Source organism: Pteropus medius, unplaced genomic scaffold, assembly GCF_902729225.1.
Source record: "Pteropus medius unplaced genomic scaffold, Ma_sr-lr_union100, whole genome shotgun sequence".
In the NCBI taxonomy this organism is placed as follows: domain Eukaryota; kingdom Metazoa; phylum Chordata; class Mammalia; order Chiroptera; family Pteropodidae; genus Pteropus; species Pteropus medius.
Genome location: NW_024340692.1, coordinates 19,069,974 through 19,090,221, shown reverse-complemented (window position 1 = coordinate 19,090,221; position 20,248 = coordinate 19,069,974). Strand labels below are relative to the sequence as shown.

Sequence of the window (20,248 nt, the reverse complement as noted above, 5' to 3'; positions counted from 1 at the left end):
ATTTTAATACCATAGATATACTGTGTATATATGCATATGCATACTTTATACATATAAAGTGTAAGATTTTCTTCTCTCTCAGAATGGAACCAATTTTCTCCCCCTTGGGATCAATATGGCCTCCATTGAGAATATATGGTGTCAAGTAAATTGAGTTATGAAAATACTTACCTTGGCCATCATCATCTTAAATGCAAACCACCTTTTTCCTTTTCCTTTCCCAAGAGCTCCTTCATTTTCACTCACAAATTTTTTTGCTTCCCTAAGAAAACAAAATAAGGGATAGGTGGGAGTGGGATGAGATTAATAGAATATAAAGGTAGTGGATATTTAATTTTATTAATTTTGCAGTCTTATTTCTTCTAGAACCTTCTAGAACCTTAATGAGTTCTAAGCTGTATTTTATAACCTAGGAACCTGTAATGGATGTTTAAGTTGTTTAACTTTGGCCAGGAAAAATAAGATATTTTAGTCTAGCCTATTAATCAGCTGGAGTCACTGAAAAGCAAGGAATTTATGCTAAGTGTCAAAATAGAGAACCCTAGCTCTTCTCATTTCTAACACACATAAAACTGAATCTGAAGTTTACTTCAGATTCCAGCAGTCAGAATGTTTACTCTAAAATACTTTCTCTCCTTCTTTTTTAAGGATTGGTATTATTTTTTGAAATAGGGCAGAGAGATTAGGACAAACTGACATAGAACTCTCTTACTGACCTGGTATTTAATCTCATAAAAGCAATTATGATTTAAAACAGAAAAATCATCTTATGTAAAGTAAAGGGTTGGGAGAAGAGGGAAAAGGAATGGAAAACTCTTTGGCTTCGCATTTAGAAAGGGCTTCAAATTTTAACTTTAACATTATTTTCAAATATCTATACATTAGAGTAGTCACACTAATGTCTTTGCCTGTATGTTGAAAGGCATTAATTTATCAAAATAGATAATGTGAACCCATTAAAAATACTATAATATTTGTAACTTTGGTCAATTTTGTTGTCGTTGTTGTGTTTGATATACGAATAAAATTTAGAAAGTGGAGGCGAGCCAGGCTTGTCTTGACCTCTCAGGAGCCACAGAGAACCTGAGAGGAAAACTGAAACTCAACTGTGATTATACAGGTGCAACACTGTCATCAGCTGCATGGCCCCTGGAATGTACGGTTTTATAGACAAGACCATTCAACACAGGACTATGAATAAACTTGTTAACAAACAAAATATATCTTGAAAAATTAAAAAGTTGGTGAAGAATTTTTTGTAAGATGTTTCTTAGTGCTGAACTCATGATTTTACAATACCCAGTGATCAAAACACAAAACAAAACTGCTGACTTAGCTGATAACTAGACAGTGGTGCCCCATTACTCACCTGTACATGGGCACCCACTCATAGTCTGCCATAAACACACAAGCACAATGAGAAGATTCTCTTCAGTCATCAAAAAGACCCCACAAATCAGTTCTTTGAGAGCGGGGACAATATCTTGTCCTTTTGTATCTTCCCCAGCATTGTCAGCTTCTTGGACCATAGGAAGTGCTTAATAAACCTAAACCTGCTGGAAATAGAGCTGAATGGCTTAACTCAGAGTAGATACAGACAAGGGAGTATCTCATAATTATATTTTCCACATCAATTAATGCTTGAAGATAAGGTTATTCCTAGACTTTGGAATTGCACTCTTCCTCATTAGTCTTCTCAGAAACTTAATAGAACGGCCTCTTGGAAATGAAGAAAAGTTACTAGGCTGGCCTTGCTGTCAAACACCCTGACATTTGACATAAACTCTGGGTTGTGGAGATTAATTGAAAAATGGTTCCTAAAACATTTATTTATATATTCTAAAATGTTCAATAGAGGCACATCGAGAAGTATAAATTGACCTCTCATGATCAGGTTTTCAGATTTGTGCAATCAAGAAAACATCACATTTAAGCATTAACTATGTTATAGAGATAAAAACACAAGAGCACATCACCTAGCAGACATTTAAAATTTTGAACTGATCTAAAAGTCAGGTAACAAGTTCTAACCCAGCATCTGAGATTTGCCTCTGTGACCCTGTCTATGTTTTTGATGCTCTCTTTACACATGTTCACAAGTGTCCTGCTTCTCAAAGAAAAGCACACTCACCCAGGATGCACACAGACCTGAGCAAGTTCTGGCACAGGTCCCCTTAGTTATTGCACGGCATTTAACAGGTCAGTATTTTCAAACAAGCGAACAAACACAAAGCAGGCACTTGCCTCTCTACTTGCCAGGGTGGTGGCAAGAATAAGGTGAGATCGTAGATGTGAAAGTGCTGAAGGGATTATCATATGGTCAATTCTACTATAAAGGTTGCTTCGAAACCACAAATTTGTTCGAACATGATTGATAGATTATGGAACTATTTGAGCATAACATAAAGTTTTGTTTGCTTATGTGTGATTCTATCTATAAGAAACACTAGTCGAATGCAGAAAGCTGCATCCAGCTAAACCCAGCAATGTGGGAATACACAAAATGCACGCATTTTATCTACCAGCTCCCTCACTGCTTCACCCATGTTAGAAAAGCCCCATCTGTTCACAGCTGGTGTTCCAATGAACCTCCTTCCATGATTCACCATAACTCACACATTGCAACCCTATCCTGCTAAGGCACTTCCACAAGCAAACTTTAGGTCTTTTCAAAAGTAAACTGCCACGTTTATTATAGTATTTATATATTTCTTAACCATTCAGCATGTGTAAAATGTTGCTGTCATTTTACACCTACCCTTTTTTAATGTGTTACTGGTTATGTTTTTGAGTATTGTACCCCTATTCCCATTTTGCCCAATTTTGCATATTTTGGTGATGTTTAGGAACCTATACATTGTATTATAGGAGAACTAACTATAATTCAATTATTTGGCATCAAGAATTTTAATTCATAAAACCAATTATATGTAGGACTCATTTCATCATTCTCTGTTGTAATAAACATAAACAGAAAGTCAAATATTCTTCTTAGTAGTAAAATCTAAATTTGTTTTTTTAAATGTAAAGTGCCTATTTTATAGGCAAATTTACTACTCTAGATATTTAGCAGATAATCTGAAAGGTGCTCAGTAAGTTATGTCACTTACTAGGATGGCCAATTAGAAAACATGACCTTTCTGAGCAGTCGGAAGTGTAAAGATTGTCTACCTTACTCTATATTTCTCACAAGATTTTTAATTTTGTGAGCAGATGATTATGGTACAAGAACATTAAACTATGAAGATTTAAGAGAGAAAGGAAAGTCAGAGTTATAACCAAATTAAAATAATCACAAAATTAGTTATAACTTCATTTAACAATATAGAAATCTATTAACATGGCATTCATAAGATTTTTGTCATTTATTATAATTTTCCTTTGAACAATCTAACAAGATTTTATTGTCTCTTCAATTGTTAAGTTTTCCCTGATGATAGGCACAGTTTCATATTTCTCTCCCAATTACTAACTTATGCCACCCTCAACATACATATATAAAAGTCTGGATTTCACTCTACTCCACATAATCTCAGGTATGAATTTCTCCTCTTTCTTAATACTCTAACCCCTCTTCCATTCTCCAAGAGATCTCCCCCCAGATTTCATACAAAAGAGATCCCTAAACAACCACTGCCCTCCTGCTGCTCCCCACTGCCCACACTGGCCAAAATAACTGCTAGACTCAATTCATCAAAAATTGGTGAGGTAGGGGGTGGACTTTAAAACAAAGCCAGGGGCCATGGGATGGATAGAGAATAATCGTTTAGCAGGAACAGATTCAAATTCCCCAAATCTTATGCTCTTGGGATGTGAAGAAGCACTCTCGCAGTTGGTAGGCCAAGAAGAGGGAAAACCAGACTGGAAGAGGCCAAGGACTCAGTGAGAGAACATGCCTCAACAGTATATGCAGGGCTGACCTTTGCAATAATCTGACATGACATCAGGATAGAGGAAAACTAGCATCCCTTAGTCCCATCCGCCCTGATACAGATTTCTTAACCAGAAGACATCTTTCATTGTGCTATTAGAAACAAGATACTGAATGAAACTATCCAATATGAAGATAAACACTAATATTTATCACACTAAAGTGCCCATGATAGATACCAGAATGCAAGGAAGGAAAGAGCAGAGTCTTTGAAAACTAAAAGGTAAGAATATTTCTTCATATTTTTCTTAGAGTTAATCCATCTTCCTACCTATTTATATTTATCAGGATAATTTAAAGGGATTTTTCCACATGGCTAAAATGAAATAGACTTTTGTGGATAAACTTTGGCCTCAAATCATCCAAATGTCTGACTGAAAAATGTGTATCATCCCCTTAAATTGCATTTAACAAAAGCTGCCTGCCAACTGTAATCCGGTCTCCAGATCTCAGAGCTCAAGCAAAAGCCTTGGTACAATATGCACAGCTCCCTGAGCTGTAACCCCAGACCCAGGGATAAATAATTGAGTGAGCTCTATTTAATGACAATAATATCTAGCTTCATAATTCATTTATCAACCCCTTGTGTTGGTAATTAGAATAACAAAGTTTCATGAGCTTTCAAGAATGCTTTCACAGTTAGTTGAAGGAGCACACTTTAGACTAACTTACAAAATAGATAATTTACCCATAACACATGATACAACCCTTTTTACACAAGGGAGTTAAGACATGCTATGCTGCCTTTGACACATTCTCATTCCAGGAAACATGTTCCCTGTTTGGGTTAGGTTATATTGATTTTTCTGTCCTCTTGTTTTCAGTGTGATGGTATGATTAAGCAATCAATTTATTGCTCTGGTAAATGAAAGACATTTCAAAATTGATCTTTAAGGCAACTGTAATCAAAACTCATACTCATGAGCACTTCCCAGTAAAGGGATAAGAAGAATGAAAGATCTTTTCTTCATAAGCACATTTTTTAAAATTTGATCATTTAAATCTGGCTTTTCCTAAAGTATTACTGACTAATTGAAAGAAAGTTGTAGAGGCAAGAAGCTAGTCCAATGTGCAGAAACTAAAAATAAGGACTGCAGGCCTACTAGATAATATAACTCTATAAATAGACTGGTGGAACTATTTAAAATCATCCTAATACTCAAAGCGATGGTTCAAAGCATATGTTTTTATAAAAGAGATGCTGGTGACAGCAGTTGTAATGGCTAAAATGCTCAGTTGCTTCATCTATAAAATAGACATAATAATAGCTATTCCATTAGGTTTCAGTATGCTTTATAGAAAATAATGTTATGATGTATAAAAGTATATAAGGTAATAATAATGTATGTAATGTATTCTTGGCAAACAATAAGAGCACTATAAATAGTACTCTGCATATTTGAAAACTTGATAAATTACCCTTGGTGAATAAAATGTCTGAAACAATGAAAACAAATAACAAATAAAGAACAAGCAAAAATTTGCCTATACATTCTTATAACCTTTAGCCTATAGGTCTGGCTTATTTTGGTGTGCTTCCATTTAGATAGCACCACTTCACAAATAGATTATATATGTATATATATATATGCATATATGTATGTACGCATATATGTATGTACACATATATGTATGTATATATATATATGTATGTATATATATATATGCATATATGTGTGTGTGTGTGTGTGTGTGTATAACTTTACTTCCAATACTCTCATCACCAAAGATTTGCAAAATGGTGTTTCCTCTCTCTGCCTTTACAGTGGAAAAATTATTTTTAGAAGTAGGTAGAAATAGTACTGAAAATACAGATTTCTGTATATGACTGCAAGAAGGACCCATCCAACATTCTGGCCAATAAGCAAATCCATTTTATTTCTACCATTCTTTCATTCTCCCTTTCATTACTTAGCTAATTTTTTTTCCATATTTATTCGGTATGTTGTAGAAATGTGGTAAGTGCTTTGAAATAAATAAAAGAAACACGTAGATTCCTTTCTGAAGCTTAAACTCTATTAAGAAAAATTAGTTATAGGTCTATAAAATTGTTACATAACAGTGCCATGCAGACTTGAAGTGAAAAGAGAGAGGACAGTGGAAGCTTGAGAGCTTGTTGAAGATATTGTAGACAAGATAAGAATTAAGAGACATTAAAAGGCTGATAGAATTTGAATAAACAGAGAAAAGCATTCTTGGTATCCGTTTGCAGGAATTTCTCTAACAGAGGAGATATTTCCACCATGAATCAAATATACAATCTTACGTTCTTAGATATACTAACATTCAGCTCTTCACAAGGCCATTTACAGGGCTTGGTAGACAGACTGTGCTAATTTTGGTTGATTCATTTGCATTCTAATCAAATTCATCTAATTGAATACTGTGAAACAGGAGGATTCACAGAGTGCGACCTCAGAGTGAGAGGAACCATTCTGCTTTGAGAGTTTGGGTAAAATATTTCTGCACAATACCTATGTGTTCATATTTATACTTTGGTAAGCATTTTTAAGTTTTATGAACGATTTTGTTTTCAGATTGTGTACTATTTAGGAGTGCTAAAAAGCCTTAGTTTTCTATCGAAACAGGGTGTTCTGTCTTTTGATCCATGAAAGGGCAAGAAATTTAAAATGATGGCAGTTCAGTGAGCTCTGCAAATAATCACGACTGCCTGGTAAATTTGAGTGCTTGCCCAATGACGAACTTAGATCTGGAGGTCTGTCCTAAGCATTTGGCAACACATCTTAGGTGAAGTCACCCACAGAGCACACTATGCTCCTCTGCTGTGTCGAAGTGTGGTCTTAATATTTCATGGTTTCCTTCCATAGCTTCCCTTCTACTCTTTCATGACCCCTGTGACCAATCACTGGTCAAAAAGTACTATAATAGTATATGCATAAATACAAAAATTAATTCATCCAAGAAGTCATGTATCTTTATCAGAATATCTGAGTGTGTATGTATATGTATATGTGCAATAGTATATACATATTCACATATACATATTTACATGTATATATGTAAACTCATGCACATATTTTGCAAAAGCATAATTAACATAACGATTTAAAAAGTATCTTACACTATTTTAAAATGTTTAATTTTCAGGACTGCAGAAGGGAAACAAGATATAATATATTTGATATGTAAAATTATTTTCCTTTCTTCCATATAGTTTGTTATGATAGTCTAATATAGTATTCCCCAAACATTTACTTTTAGTATATGTATTTTAATTAAGCTTAACCATTTTTATTCCATAGCAACAGGCTTACTTAAGTCCTCCCAAATAATTTTCCACTTTCCATCCTTGGTTATATATACATAAAAACATCCTCAAAAAAAATTTGGTTATTCTCTTATAATAAATCTGTTAAAGAAAAGGGTTATCTTCATAATTAGTTCCTTATCTGATGTCTGGATGCTACTTCCCCAAAAAAGGGAAGGCTCTCAGATTAATCTTATTTTGTGCTTAGTAAGTGCACATTTGCTTTTCTCTTACTGTTAATGAATTATGTCAAATATATTTGAAAGCATTCCTTCCTAGATAATTTTAAGTGATAATTAATGCATTTCTCCTTTTAATCACTCTCTTCAAAGATAATATATTTATGGATAGTCTAATAACAGGTTGTGAAAATTAGCTGTCACTGATAGGAATTCTAAAGAGCACAAGTCAGGTAAATTGCTTTTTATCCATTCAGTGTGTGTTATCATATATAACACATTGACTGATAAGACTCTAGGAAATAAAGTACAATGAAATGGAATTAAGATAATAGTAACCACACTTTATCTACCTAGAAGAAAACTTTAGAACTTTTCTATGTCTAATATTTTTTATTATGATTATTATCTTATAGCATACTATAAAAAAAATTCCTATTTATTTAAATTTTGGAGTTGTTTGAATTCCGGATAAGTAGATGTTTGTGGAAGGTGGAGAATGAGATTGACTACCAAGAACCTTGGAAAGCATCCTTGAATATTAGCACATTTTAGACCCATTTTCCCAGTGATTAACATCCTTCCATCAAGTATCTGGGCAGAATCTCAGGCTGATTTAACTAGGCTATGTGCTTGAGATAGGTACAAGCATCATAAATGTATTCATAACTCTCCAAAAGAGATGGGGAGTAGTGAGCCACCTGAAAAGCCTGTCAAAGAAAGGTGAAGAATAGAACATCTCCAGGTAACTATGGTAAAATGGTGCAGTATAGATAAGAAAGAGTAAATGAATCATAACAGAAATAAAGGATAATTCTTGGCAGGCAAAGCATATTTATCCCAAATGTTTCAGATCTGACTTAACAATTAAAACATTTTCCAAAATATTCAAGTCTCAAGAAAAAAATAACAATTTTCTCATTTGGTTGCTTTCAGTATCCTTCGAGGGAGAATTTCAGAATATTATTTGAAAACCCTTATTAAAATTAACTAGCAATTTTCTAAGCACTCAAAACAATATACCGAATATTAACAAGCTAAATCCTGAGACAGAAAGAACTATCAGGGACGTTGTTCTCATATAATATGGAAAGATTCTTCCTAACGCAATGGAAATGATGAGATGAGCAATTGTGGTGGGTGAACTTTAATGTGCATGATAAGCCAGAAGAGATTTCCCAGCTCAATCAAGAATTGATTACTCTCAATAAAAAATTTTCCTCTTTAAGATGAATTTTAAAAAGAAAAAAAGAGCAGAATAGGAGGAGAAGGGAGAAAAATTGAAATTCTCTGTCATGTTACTAGATTTGGGAGGAAATTTTAGAACATAAAATGGAAGACATTTGGCAGAGTGTTACAAAAAAAAACAAGAGGTTATTAAGGCACTTTGAACCTTTATCTGGAGTCCTGAAATTATAAAATAATACTTGTCCTTCCAACAAGCAGCTCTAATTCAAGTAATTCATTGTTGATTACAGAATAAATAAAGGAAACAAGTTATAGTATAACAAACAGTTCTTTTTTTCTTTAGCCTCTGCTCTCAATTGCTCCAGATTAAGGTTCCTCTAACATAAATTTAGTTAATCGAAGGCATTACTACACCTCCCAATGAGGTGCTGGAGCTGACTCAGCCACTGATTGCTACATTTCCAGAAATTTTGTAAGCTGGTTTTTAAATTGTTAGTAGCTTGAAATAGGTCATAGTGGGAGTATTTACACCATGTAAATTGGCAAATACTACAAATCAGTGTTGTTTTTCTTACCAGCACTTCCCTGCCCTTTACTCACTAATTCATCCAGGGCCTTAAAAGATCCTCATCATGTTAATGATTCTCTTGCCTTCGGAATGAGTGTGCCACAACAAAACAACTCATGGTTAACACTGCCAGCCATCCAGAAAAAGAGTAACTGAATACTTATGAGGTACAGAGCACTCTACTAGGACCTGAGGAAAAACAGAGCTGTAAGACATCTTTCATGTTCTGAGAAGCTCAAAATCTATTCTGAAGGGAGGCAGATTTACATACAATTTTTAAAATGCAATATAATGCAGCATACCAAGAGAGCTAAATGAATAACAGAGTCTATTTGAGTCCAATTTCTATAGGAGTTGGCAAAGAAAAGACCTCAGAGGGGAGACAGTATTTGATGAAGGAGAGAGAACTCAGGACTGGAAGAAGCATAAGAAGCACAGCAGAAAAGTGGAGAAGAGACTGGAATCAAGTGAGAAAATTTACCCACAATATCTAGAGAAAATTAAACTCGTGTCACTGGGAAACATGGTTCAAATGAGAAGTAGTGTGGCACACTAGAAAAAGCATGAGGTTTTAGAGATAGAAAAACCTAGTTTGAATCTTCACCTTGACAGTTATTAGCTGTGTGAGGCTACTTTACCTCTGTGAATCTTCGTTTTCTCATTTGTAAAATGAAGATAACGTTTCATTTTCAAGGTTTCTATGAAAATTAAATAAGTTAATGTGTGCAACATCTCCTAGTACAGAATTTGATACATATTAGGCACTCAGGAAAAAAAACAAAACCGGAAATGGTTTTGTCCATCTCCATACCCTCATGTTCACCATCATCAATAACTCATGATTTGGAAAGGAAGCTGGAATTCAGAGTATGAATTTAGATTGTGGAACTCATTGATTTAAAAAAAAAAAAAAACAGGAAATCAGCCCTGGTCTATTCTCACTTTCCTAGAATATATTAATTTCTCCAACCAAAAAATAAAAAATAAAATAAAATAAAACATAAAATAAAGATAAAATAAAATAAAATACGAAAAGAAGAATGAGAGGATAAAGGAAGGATGAGTAAGAAAGAATGTTTATCTAATGACCAGCTGACAGTTTCAAGCACCTGTTTAAATGTAAATGAAATTCTCAGAGTAACTTCTTGGCTTTACTGGGTGTTTCATTAATAAATCACCAGGCCTAGTCAGCCAATGGATAACTCCCAGAAATACTGGGTCAGAGAGCTACAAAGCTGAGAAATTAAAGCAGTTAGTATAATAGCTAAATAAGCACTTTTGTTATCAAAATAAATATTTTTTAAAAGGCTTCTGCCCAAGATCTAGTCCCATGCAAAAGTAAACCTAGAGTGCTCCCATGCCCTAATTTGTAGACTCATAAAATATTAGAATTGCTCCCTCCCACAAATAAGCTTCTCTAAATATCCAGTTAAGTTGGGTTTTTCAAAAACTGTTTTTATGTTAACAGGCGCAGAAGCATTTTTATTTCAAATGAACACTTTATATGGAGTACATTATGTAGAAAAGAGAAACCGTAGGTCTCCTCTGACTGAAGTTGGTGTTTTGGCAGACGAAACAGCCAGTCCTCTGACCTCCCTCGTGCTGAAAGGTATTTCACCAAAACACTTGAACTCTGAGGATAGCACTGTGAAAACCATGGGTCACTATCCAATCCTTTTGTTTTATAAGTAAATAAACAGAGGCTCAGAGAGGAGGCCTTAGAGGTAGAACTTAGATCAAAGTCCAAGTCTTTTAATTTTCAATCCAAAACCTATTCTACTTAAATGAAATACAGTGGTTGCTTATTTAGGTTTAGTCATGAGGGCTTTTAATCTACAACATAGAATGTTCTGATACAGTTAAAGGTTTTAGGTTTCAAGATGAGCAATAAGTAGACCTGTTACTTTCCACCCAGGTGTTTTATTTCACCTGTGGTGGCTGCTACCAGATTAGCGTGGCCACCTCTTATAGGTAGGAAAGATCTAGTCGTCCAATTCCTGAGTTAAACCCATATACAACTTAAAAACAGATTATACTTAAAATCTTCGCTGTTGAATATTTTTTTAGTTAGGTAACTAATTAAAAAAAAAATAGGAACTGACCTTCATATAATTGAAAAATACACCATTTCCCTGTGCCCAGCACAGCCCCTCTGCACCCACACACAGACACATATTGTTGCCATTCAAAAAAACTCTTCACAAAGTAGAATATTCCGCTTAATGAAGTTTTCTGTTTCTCAGTTAAAAACAGTCTCAGCCCTGACTGTATATCAATGACTTTTAGAGTAAAAAATAAAAAATATGCACTCCTGGTCTGGTTTAGACACATCTGCCACTGCGCCGAAAGATTCTTAATCAATAGGTTCAAGGCTATAGTAGTGTGTGAAACTGCATTAATACACAGAAAAATATACATTGAAAAATACCATTCCACAGTGATGATAGAAAGGAAGTGACTTCCCTTCATCACTAAAGAACAAATTCTGCTGCCTTGAAAATGCAGAGTGCCAGTTCTTGAGCCTTAGAGTCCATATGGATTTACAACCCATTCTCAGAGTTTCTTGCCTACATATTAACTGCACCTGGTAAACTTAAGTCTGAAGCCCATGCCACTACTCCAGATCGGAGATGCAGGTAAGGGAGAGTGGGGAACGTATTTCTACACCTCCATGCAGATGGAAAGGGAGGAGATACTCTGGCATTCTTACCCAATTTCACACCATACTTTGAAAGTTCACAATATTTTTGCTTACCAGTTTTTCAACTTATAGTTACCTGTGGTTCCTAGGTTTGGGATTTCATGGCCAGTAATATTTCAAAATATATTTTGGGAGCCAACATAAGGTTGCCAAATTTCTGTTTTGCCAATTAAGGATATTTTTAAACCTGTCACTTAGCGTCATCACTTCATTGAATGAAAACTGTTTTAACAGACACACACACACACATAAGTACCTGTGCACACACAAGCATATGCACAGGCACACACATTAGTAGCAGCTCCGTGGAACTAGGAATGCTGCTTGCCTTTGCCTTTATTCATGGCTGGTGTGTACATGCACATACACAAGGAGTTCCCAGCGTACGATTATGTGTGCTGAGAAGACCATTGTTTGAAACTTGGAAAACTTTACTTCACGAAACAAAATGATACCATTATAAATGATGACTAGGTTCCCACCTCACAGGGTAGATCTAGAATATCTTATTTTGGATATGAGTTAACTGAGGCCCCAGGAGGTTAAGCGATTTCCTTAAATAACATTCAGCTGTGGCAGAGCCAAGACTAGAAGTGAATTATCGTGATAGCTACTTCAGTTCTCTTTTTATCACTAGGGGCTATAATACTATATTATAATTTTCACAATATTATATATACTATGATACTCAACATTACTAGTTAAATAGGCTTATGGAAAGATAGCTTTGGAAATTTACCACTATTTTAAAAAATGTTTCTATGGAAAAATGTAACCTGTAGCACAACTGAGAGATGCAAACCTGACTGTTATCACAGACACATTCCCTTTTTTCACACCCTGCCTCTACGAAACACCATGAGGATCACAATACAATGTGATCCTCAGAGGTGAATCTGCTTCCATCCTCCAGAAAATTATAATCATTAGGCTTTTCATATCAGTTTATAAATCTGTGTGCCTCTGAGTGTGTTTGTTTCCTCATCAGCACTCAAGGTAAGAGTAAAATCGGGTCACTGACATGTTACCAGGGAGTAGTTCTTATCATAACCCTTAATTGGAATCATATTTACTGTTCTGTTGGCTTAGCATCCTCCCTTTGCTTTAATGAGAACTATCACATGAAAATATTGATTGAGGCTGGGACCTTGCAGAGAAACAAGAGTGTGCAATCCACACAAACTTATAAAATTCAAATATATTATCTCTTTCAGAGATGTATTAAACTAAGGAAGCTCTCAGTTCAAAGAATAAAGAGTCGAAGGTGGCCACAGGGGTTATAAGACTCCAAACAATAAATTTGCTTATAGTTTTAAATTTGTAATCATTAGCCCACCCTCTCTAGTGAGTTGAGATACACACACACACACACACACACACACACACACACACATACACTATGTATGAATATATGACTATGAGCATTATATATGAGTATTATATATATTATATATAGTATTATCTATTAAATATAAGTAACACACAGAAGATTTAGGAGATCAGTATCAAGGAAAGTGTTTTTGATTATGAAAAGTGGCAACATACTTGAGAACTTCAATTTTTTTCTCCATTTTCCAAGGCTTGCATTTGACAGTAGCAATCATTTGTCTTTGCTCATCTAACTCTGCCTTTAATCGTTCCAGTTCCTCTTCATCAATTTCTTCTTCTTCTTCCCTTTAAAAGAAAAAAAAAACCTTAATAAAGTTATGTTTTGTTTGACTTCCAAACTTAAAGATACTCTGCCTTGTGTACCAACTGGCTGTGCATAATAAGCACTGGAGCCTGTATCTGAACACTGATGCAGGATTTCTGGAATCATTATAACTTTAAACAACAGTGTTTACATTCTAATATCTTGAAAACAAGTTCTTTATATATACAGTCCATAGCCTCAAATTCTCAAAGCTATAAAATCTGTGGAAAGAATAATTATATATCTATCAAGATTTTTTTCTTTCTCTCTCTTTTGTTCCTTTGTACACTTTCCCCCACTAACTCAACATTTCATTTAAAAAACTTTATTTTTCAATAAGGACAGTAAATTAGAAGTGAAGATGTCTTTGAAGTGCCCTTGAAATGTTTAAGTTATCCCTGTCTCAAAAGAAAAATTAAAATAGGCAAAAATAAAAAATCTATTTCTCAAATGTACAAAGGTAACAATCTTTTAATTAGACTCAAAACTTCAATTGATAAAATTCGACTTGAATTATATTTGGTGGAAGTGAATCCTTTGAAGAGGCCTTCAAGAGAATTTAGTTTCTTACTGAGCAAATAAGATATAGCTTTTCCGTGTTCCTAGCATTGCAAAAATACTATAGGGTCCAGAACTCGAAGAAAATAAAATTAAGACATGAGCAACATAATTTTAAGTTAAGGAATGTAATGTCCTATTGTAGAGATTAATTTTTTTCATAATAGATGTTTTCCGTTATTAAGCTTTTGTCACTCAACTTTAAACTCACCTTTCTATACTTAATATTGCTATGCTGGGGCTGGAATTCTCGGGCACAGTTCTGCTCTGTCAGCTGGCTCAATACTAGATTGTCAATAGGTTGATACTAAGAAGGAACTTGGTCTTCCCTTTGGTCGTGTTTACTTCTTGGGGTGATGCTTCCTCCTTAACAATGTTTCTTCACCCCAGGAGCCTCCTTAACAATGTTTCTTCACCCCAGGAGCCTCAGGGCCTTCCACAGCTGCAGGTGACTCTAGTTTGCCAGTTTTTCCAACCCTGGCATTATCCCCTCTGCAGTGGTTTCAGCTCTGTGGTCTCTTCTTCATGTGTCTAAGTTCTGCTTTCGACCACTTTTCATTGTTCCTCTAGCCCTTGGGTGGTAGCCACTTCCTAAAGTTGCTATCACTAGGATACCTTTGTGTTCTCTTTTCACTTTTACATTTACCTAGTTAACAACTTTTTATGATTTATTATTTATTAAACAGTTCCTTTGTTAAATGTTCTCTATTCAATTAACTGTTGAAATTTCTTTTTTCTAACTAGATTCCACAAAGAAATTGTAATCTGACTCAGAGTTAGTCAGAAACATATTCTGTTGTTCACAAGCTTATAATTAAACACAGTAGGAATATGGCAAAAACTTTTTTGAAAATTCCAGCTGAGAAACAGGAGGACATGGCCATAGTTTTACAACCCATATAAAATGACTCTTCTCTTTCTTACCAGTCTACAGGTTTAATCATGTCATGATTACGGAAACAAAAATTCACAATAACCCTCCAAAATAACACTTGTTGACAGTTTGATGTTTTTGTCCAACTCAGGTATTTTTGCTTAAAACAGTAATCCTGACTCAAGAGAACTATAATGGTACACTCTAATAAAATACAACTCTGCTTGTCATTAGATTGTTTCTGTTTTATAAAATACTGTGGTGCTGTGCAATCATGATACAAAACATTTGAGGGTTTGTTTTTTTTTTAATTTGCCAATTACGATAATATGCCAGTTGGTTTGTCTTAGGCGGGAAAAATATATTTTAGTAAGAGTTATTGTTTTACTAAAAATTACTCAAAAATTATTTCAAAGTAGACATAGACTAAAACTAAACTATATAAATTTTGTTTTACTGAAATATTTACAGAAACCATAAAAAAATAAGAAAATATATGTCAAGAAACTGTCAAGAATAAATCCGAGTAGAAAATTAAAAAAAAAGATTTGAGATTAATAATTTAATTGCTTGATATTTTAAGTCTTTAACTTGCCCCTCTTCCAAATCACTTTGATATTTTAAGTCTTTAACTTGCCCCTCTTCCAAAATAATTCAAAATATTTACATTTAAGTACCTTAAAGCTTTACATTACTGAGCATCCATTAAGACTCATATATAAAATAGTATCTCATTTAATCCAGCAGCATCAAAGAATGAAAGAATCATCTATTCAGTATGGATTTGCCACATAATAAAAGCTTATCTCTTTACATGACAAGTTTTAGAAACAACTTAATGGAACCCTTACTCACACTATTCATATCCTTTTCTGCTATCATAAATCCAATACTTTATATGTTTAGCTTATCCTATGATTTCTTCAAAAATCATAGGAAATGTTTTCAATAACTCCTTTTCCGATTATCTCTATGAGAATAGTTTTCTCTTCTCTAAGACTCCAAACCACTTTGTTCTTCTCTGGCACGCGGATGCTGTCCTGTTTCAAAATAATGTGGGTCTAAGTGGCCTCTTCCTTATTTATTTTATGGATTTCTAAAGAATGCAAGCAATTTCATATTCATATCCATGTATTCTAAAGGCATTAGCAAATTATCTTCCACAGAAGTGGAGCTGGATAAATATTTACTGAATAAGTGTTTATATACAGAATTTTTCTGGATGATAGGGTTATCATCATAAACCCAGTGCTTGACGTACACTAAACTATAACAATGTCTTCTAAGATTAGCATAGTATGGAAAGACATTTACTCCTATACTAAATAATCCCAGACTGGTATATTTTTAAAGTCTTTGTTGTTAATTGCTGATTGATCCAGGTGGATCACACTGTGCTACAAAGAATGTTTGTTTTTGGATATGTTACATTCAAATATGCAGGTAATGAAAATATTACTTGCCAGTATTACAGGGAAACTGCTTTTCTAGGAAGCACTCAAAGAAAGTGTTAATCATATTAAAAAGATATAGCACAGGCATACTTTATCTTTCAAAATTTAGGGCTAATCTGTGCAAGAATGGCTTTCTATTTTAAGTCTGATTTATTTAAACAACAGTTGTTAGGAAAAAGGAGGCATAATGTGCTGAATTTTTCACTGCTAGGAACATATTACTTATTCACTTAAAACTAGGTCAGGAAAAGCCTATAATATTATTAGAAATACTCCAAAATGTCTAACAAGGCAGTTCTTTTAAACCATCTCCAAAGATTGTTAGAATTAAAACCTTGGTTTTGGTTGATTTCAAACGTTTTGTCAGCTCAAGGAAAATTCCCTAAGGGGTTTCACGTGAACATTTAAATTCAAAAAGACCATGAATTAATTAACCTAAATAAACGTGCTCTGATTTGCCTACTAATCTTTCTGGAAATATATTTGCTAAAGCATTTTCTTTAAAAAAAAAAAAAAGATGCTTTTCTTCAAAATGAACAATAGAAAATGGACTCCAAATTAGAGATCAAAACTATTACTCATTACAAATAATTTATAATACTATTTAGAATAGTTGCACAAATTGTGGCAGTAATGCTATAATTTGCAAAATCTATGGAGACAAATTTCATCTTACACAAGTTTGGCTCTGTGAAGGAAGGGGGAGGTAGGGATGCAGGGGTGCTTGTGTGTTTCTCAGAATAAGGAGGAGAGTGGGACCAGCTAAGGACAGACATTGTCCAAGGGACAAAATTCCATTCAGCAACAGGGCCCAAAACCTAGCTGAATCATACAGTCCTATTCCTAGAGGTTGAACAGTTGGCATGAGGGCCTTAAGCAGACTAAGAATGCAGAAAAATTCCTACCCAACTCAACTTTTTAAAAGAACCTCTCTAAGGGATAAGTGGAAAGGAAAGGCAAATTCTAGAACACAACCTATATTATGCATATGTCTATTGGTGATGTTTTCTCAAAGAACTGCTCTTAAATACATAAGCTTTGCTAATAGGAAATATTATTAAATAATAATAGTAATAATAAAAAGTTATTAGTAATCACAAAAAGACATGGAACTTAAAGTTGTGTTGCATTTTATGTTTAAAAGAAACAAAGCATAAAGGGAATTTGGACATAAAAGATACCTTCCCACATTTTCATGTACAAAAATCAGTTTCTCTATTGAAACCCTACTCCTTCTTCCCCCCACTGGAGATTAGAGGCTACCTGTAGCTATGGTGAGAGACTGTGGTCCTGCCCACCAGCCTGGGGCACAAGGCCATTCCTCTCACAGAAACGAGAAAGGATTGGGGGTGGGGAGTGGGGGTCCCTGGAAGCTGAGAAGATGCTTCAAAGTGAGCAACATGCTTGCTATATTTATCCTTGACAATGAAGGGGCTTCCCAGAGAACCAGTACTTTAGTTGAAAAACCATTAAATTTTTCCATGGAATATTTTTTCATTAAAAAAAAAAAAGGAATAAAGCATAAAGATACTTGAAAAGAAGGTACAAATAAAAAATACCAGAGTCAACATTTAAAGCAGGTGGTGTCTTGATTAGAAAAGAAAGAAGAAAGAAGAGGAGGTTGGAAGAAGAAGAAAAGGGAAGAAGAGAGGAAGAAGAGGAAGAGAAAGAAGATGAGGGAAAAGATTTAAAAACAAAGTAATAAAAATATGATAAAGAAGTGGATATGGTTACTCTTCTATTTTAAAAGGAATCACCAACTATTAATGCTAAACTTCTCTACCTGACAAAATTTTCATACACTTGTATTTAATTACATTTATTTATGAGGAGAAAAATAATAGCTAGTTATTTAATACCAAAGTGTGTCAGTTTGAAAGGATGTCTTAGAAAGTTCCTCATCATTTAAAGTCCTAGGAATGTTTTGGGGGCGATTGCATCACCTCATAATGACTTCCCAGCCCTGTTACCTGGGATTGGCAAGAGTGGTTGGCTATTCTCTTAAAGCCTTTCAAAGGGCTCTAAGTTTTCTGCTGTGAGATCTGTTTTACATGCACACTTTTTTAACCTGCCTTCCATCTACAAATTTCTGGAAAGCAAAGATCAGAAAATTATTTTCCCTAAACAGCATTCGATATATATATTATCCTATACAAAATCAACACTCGGCAAAATGTTGGTCTGGTGGAATTGAAAAATAAAAGGTATTAAAAAGGAATTGACAACCCTTATCCTCTGCAACAGGGGCCCCAACCCTTTTTTTTCTTCTATAAAGGGACAGATAGTTAATATTTTAGGCTTTGAGTGCTATGTACAGTTCTCTTCCATTTTTGTCTTTTTTTTATTATTATTATTAATAACCCTTTAGAACTGAAAGAACCATTTTTAGCTCTTGGGCTGGAATTAGCTATTGTTTGCCAACCTCTGTTCTATAAAGTAAAGTGATCTGGGTTCTTTGTTTGGGAGTTTTCCACTTTGATGATAATACATATAATTAATAGGATAACTTAAAAATATGTAAATTAACTATAATATGTTAATACCTATGACCATTCAGATCTCTCTTAAGTCATTTATATATATAATGTAAAATGGAGTAAAATAGCAGCATCAGATTCAGTCTGTATTTCTAAAAGTAGTTTTAACCACCAATTTTAAAGCCGAAGACCGCCTGAAGGTAATGGTCTTTCAGCTTCAGGTGCTTTTGAATGAATAACAATGTCAGTTATAGACCAGGACTAACGTACGCTCCTCTCTTCAACCTCCTCCTCCTCTCTTTTTCTCTGGCCTTCCTTGTTTCTTCATCTTCTGGCTCAGGTATTGGATCATCCTCATTGATAACATCTCTGGTCCGTTTCCTCTTTGGTCTCAGGCTCTCTCTTCGGGGTAGTTTATCTTCCTCTTCCTCTTCTTCTTCACCTAAATACAACAATTAATACTTCAGTGAGCAATATCAGAAAGTGCTCTTTCCTGTTACCAAATGTAGCCTTACTTTTTAATTACACTGTCATACATCTATCTGACATCACAATTCAGCAATTCTCCACATCACGATAAGATGCACCATGCCACAGATATTTCATAGCCTGCTATTTAAGTACATTTATCTAGATTCTTATTTCTCTTTTGGTTCATCTACTCAAATATGTGAATGTGGATCTCTAAATTTTAATAATTTTTAGAATTCCAGTCTTCATTTACTTGGGTAACAAGATGACTTAGAGTTTAATATTACTCAATGACCTCTAAGACCAAGTTTAAAGGTTACCAATCACATAAGGGTTGACTGATTAACCACTGTGTTTACTACTACTTCTATCTTAGAACAAAGAACAGGAATGGCAATGAAAGGCTACATACTATAATTCTGAAGAAATTAATTTTACCCTTGAGATTCCTCTTAATTCAAATTATCTTCATTCTTGATTCCAAATATTTCTTTCTTCTTTTTCCTAAATACTTCTTTTCCTTTCTTAAATGAAATTGATAAATTGATAGTAAATACACTGGCTTGATCGTTCTGTCCTTATGTATAGAAATATATATTTAAATTTGTAAACATAAACTTGTAAATATTAATTTAATGTAAAACTGAAAGAAATAATGTTATTTTATATTTTTTTCATCAACTAGCAATGCCTCAGATGTCCCTAACTTCTTAAGAAGCTTTCAGGTCAAGAGTAGAAAGAAAATTCAGTTCCTTCCTTCACAGCTGATAACACATAATCCTATTTCACTTTCATTTTTATGAAATTCTGATAAATTCTTAACTTCTGATGTTTAGAACCAACCACTATAAAAATCAAAGAGTTACCACTATCCTCTTATATAGAA

General features: G+C 34.1%; 1 protein-coding gene across 8 annotated transcripts in view; it reads right to left on the bottom strand.

Moving 5' to 3' along the window:
- Positions 1–20,248, bottom strand: part of TMC1 (transmembrane channel like 1) — a 259,282-nt gene that overhangs the window by 70,154 nt on the left and 168,880 nt on the right. For all 8 annotated transcript variants that reach the window (XM_039841651.1, XM_039841643.1, XM_039841469.1 and 5 more), the window contains 3 exons: positions 19,162–19,333; positions 13,381–13,509; positions 172–262 (listed from right to left, as the gene is read on the bottom strand). In XM_039841651.1, the coding sequence (XP_039697585.1) occupies positions 172–262; positions 13,381–13,509; positions 19,162–19,333 (392 nt within the window). The remainder of the gene's footprint in view (positions 1–171; positions 263–13,380; positions 13,510–19,161; positions 19,334–20,248) is intronic.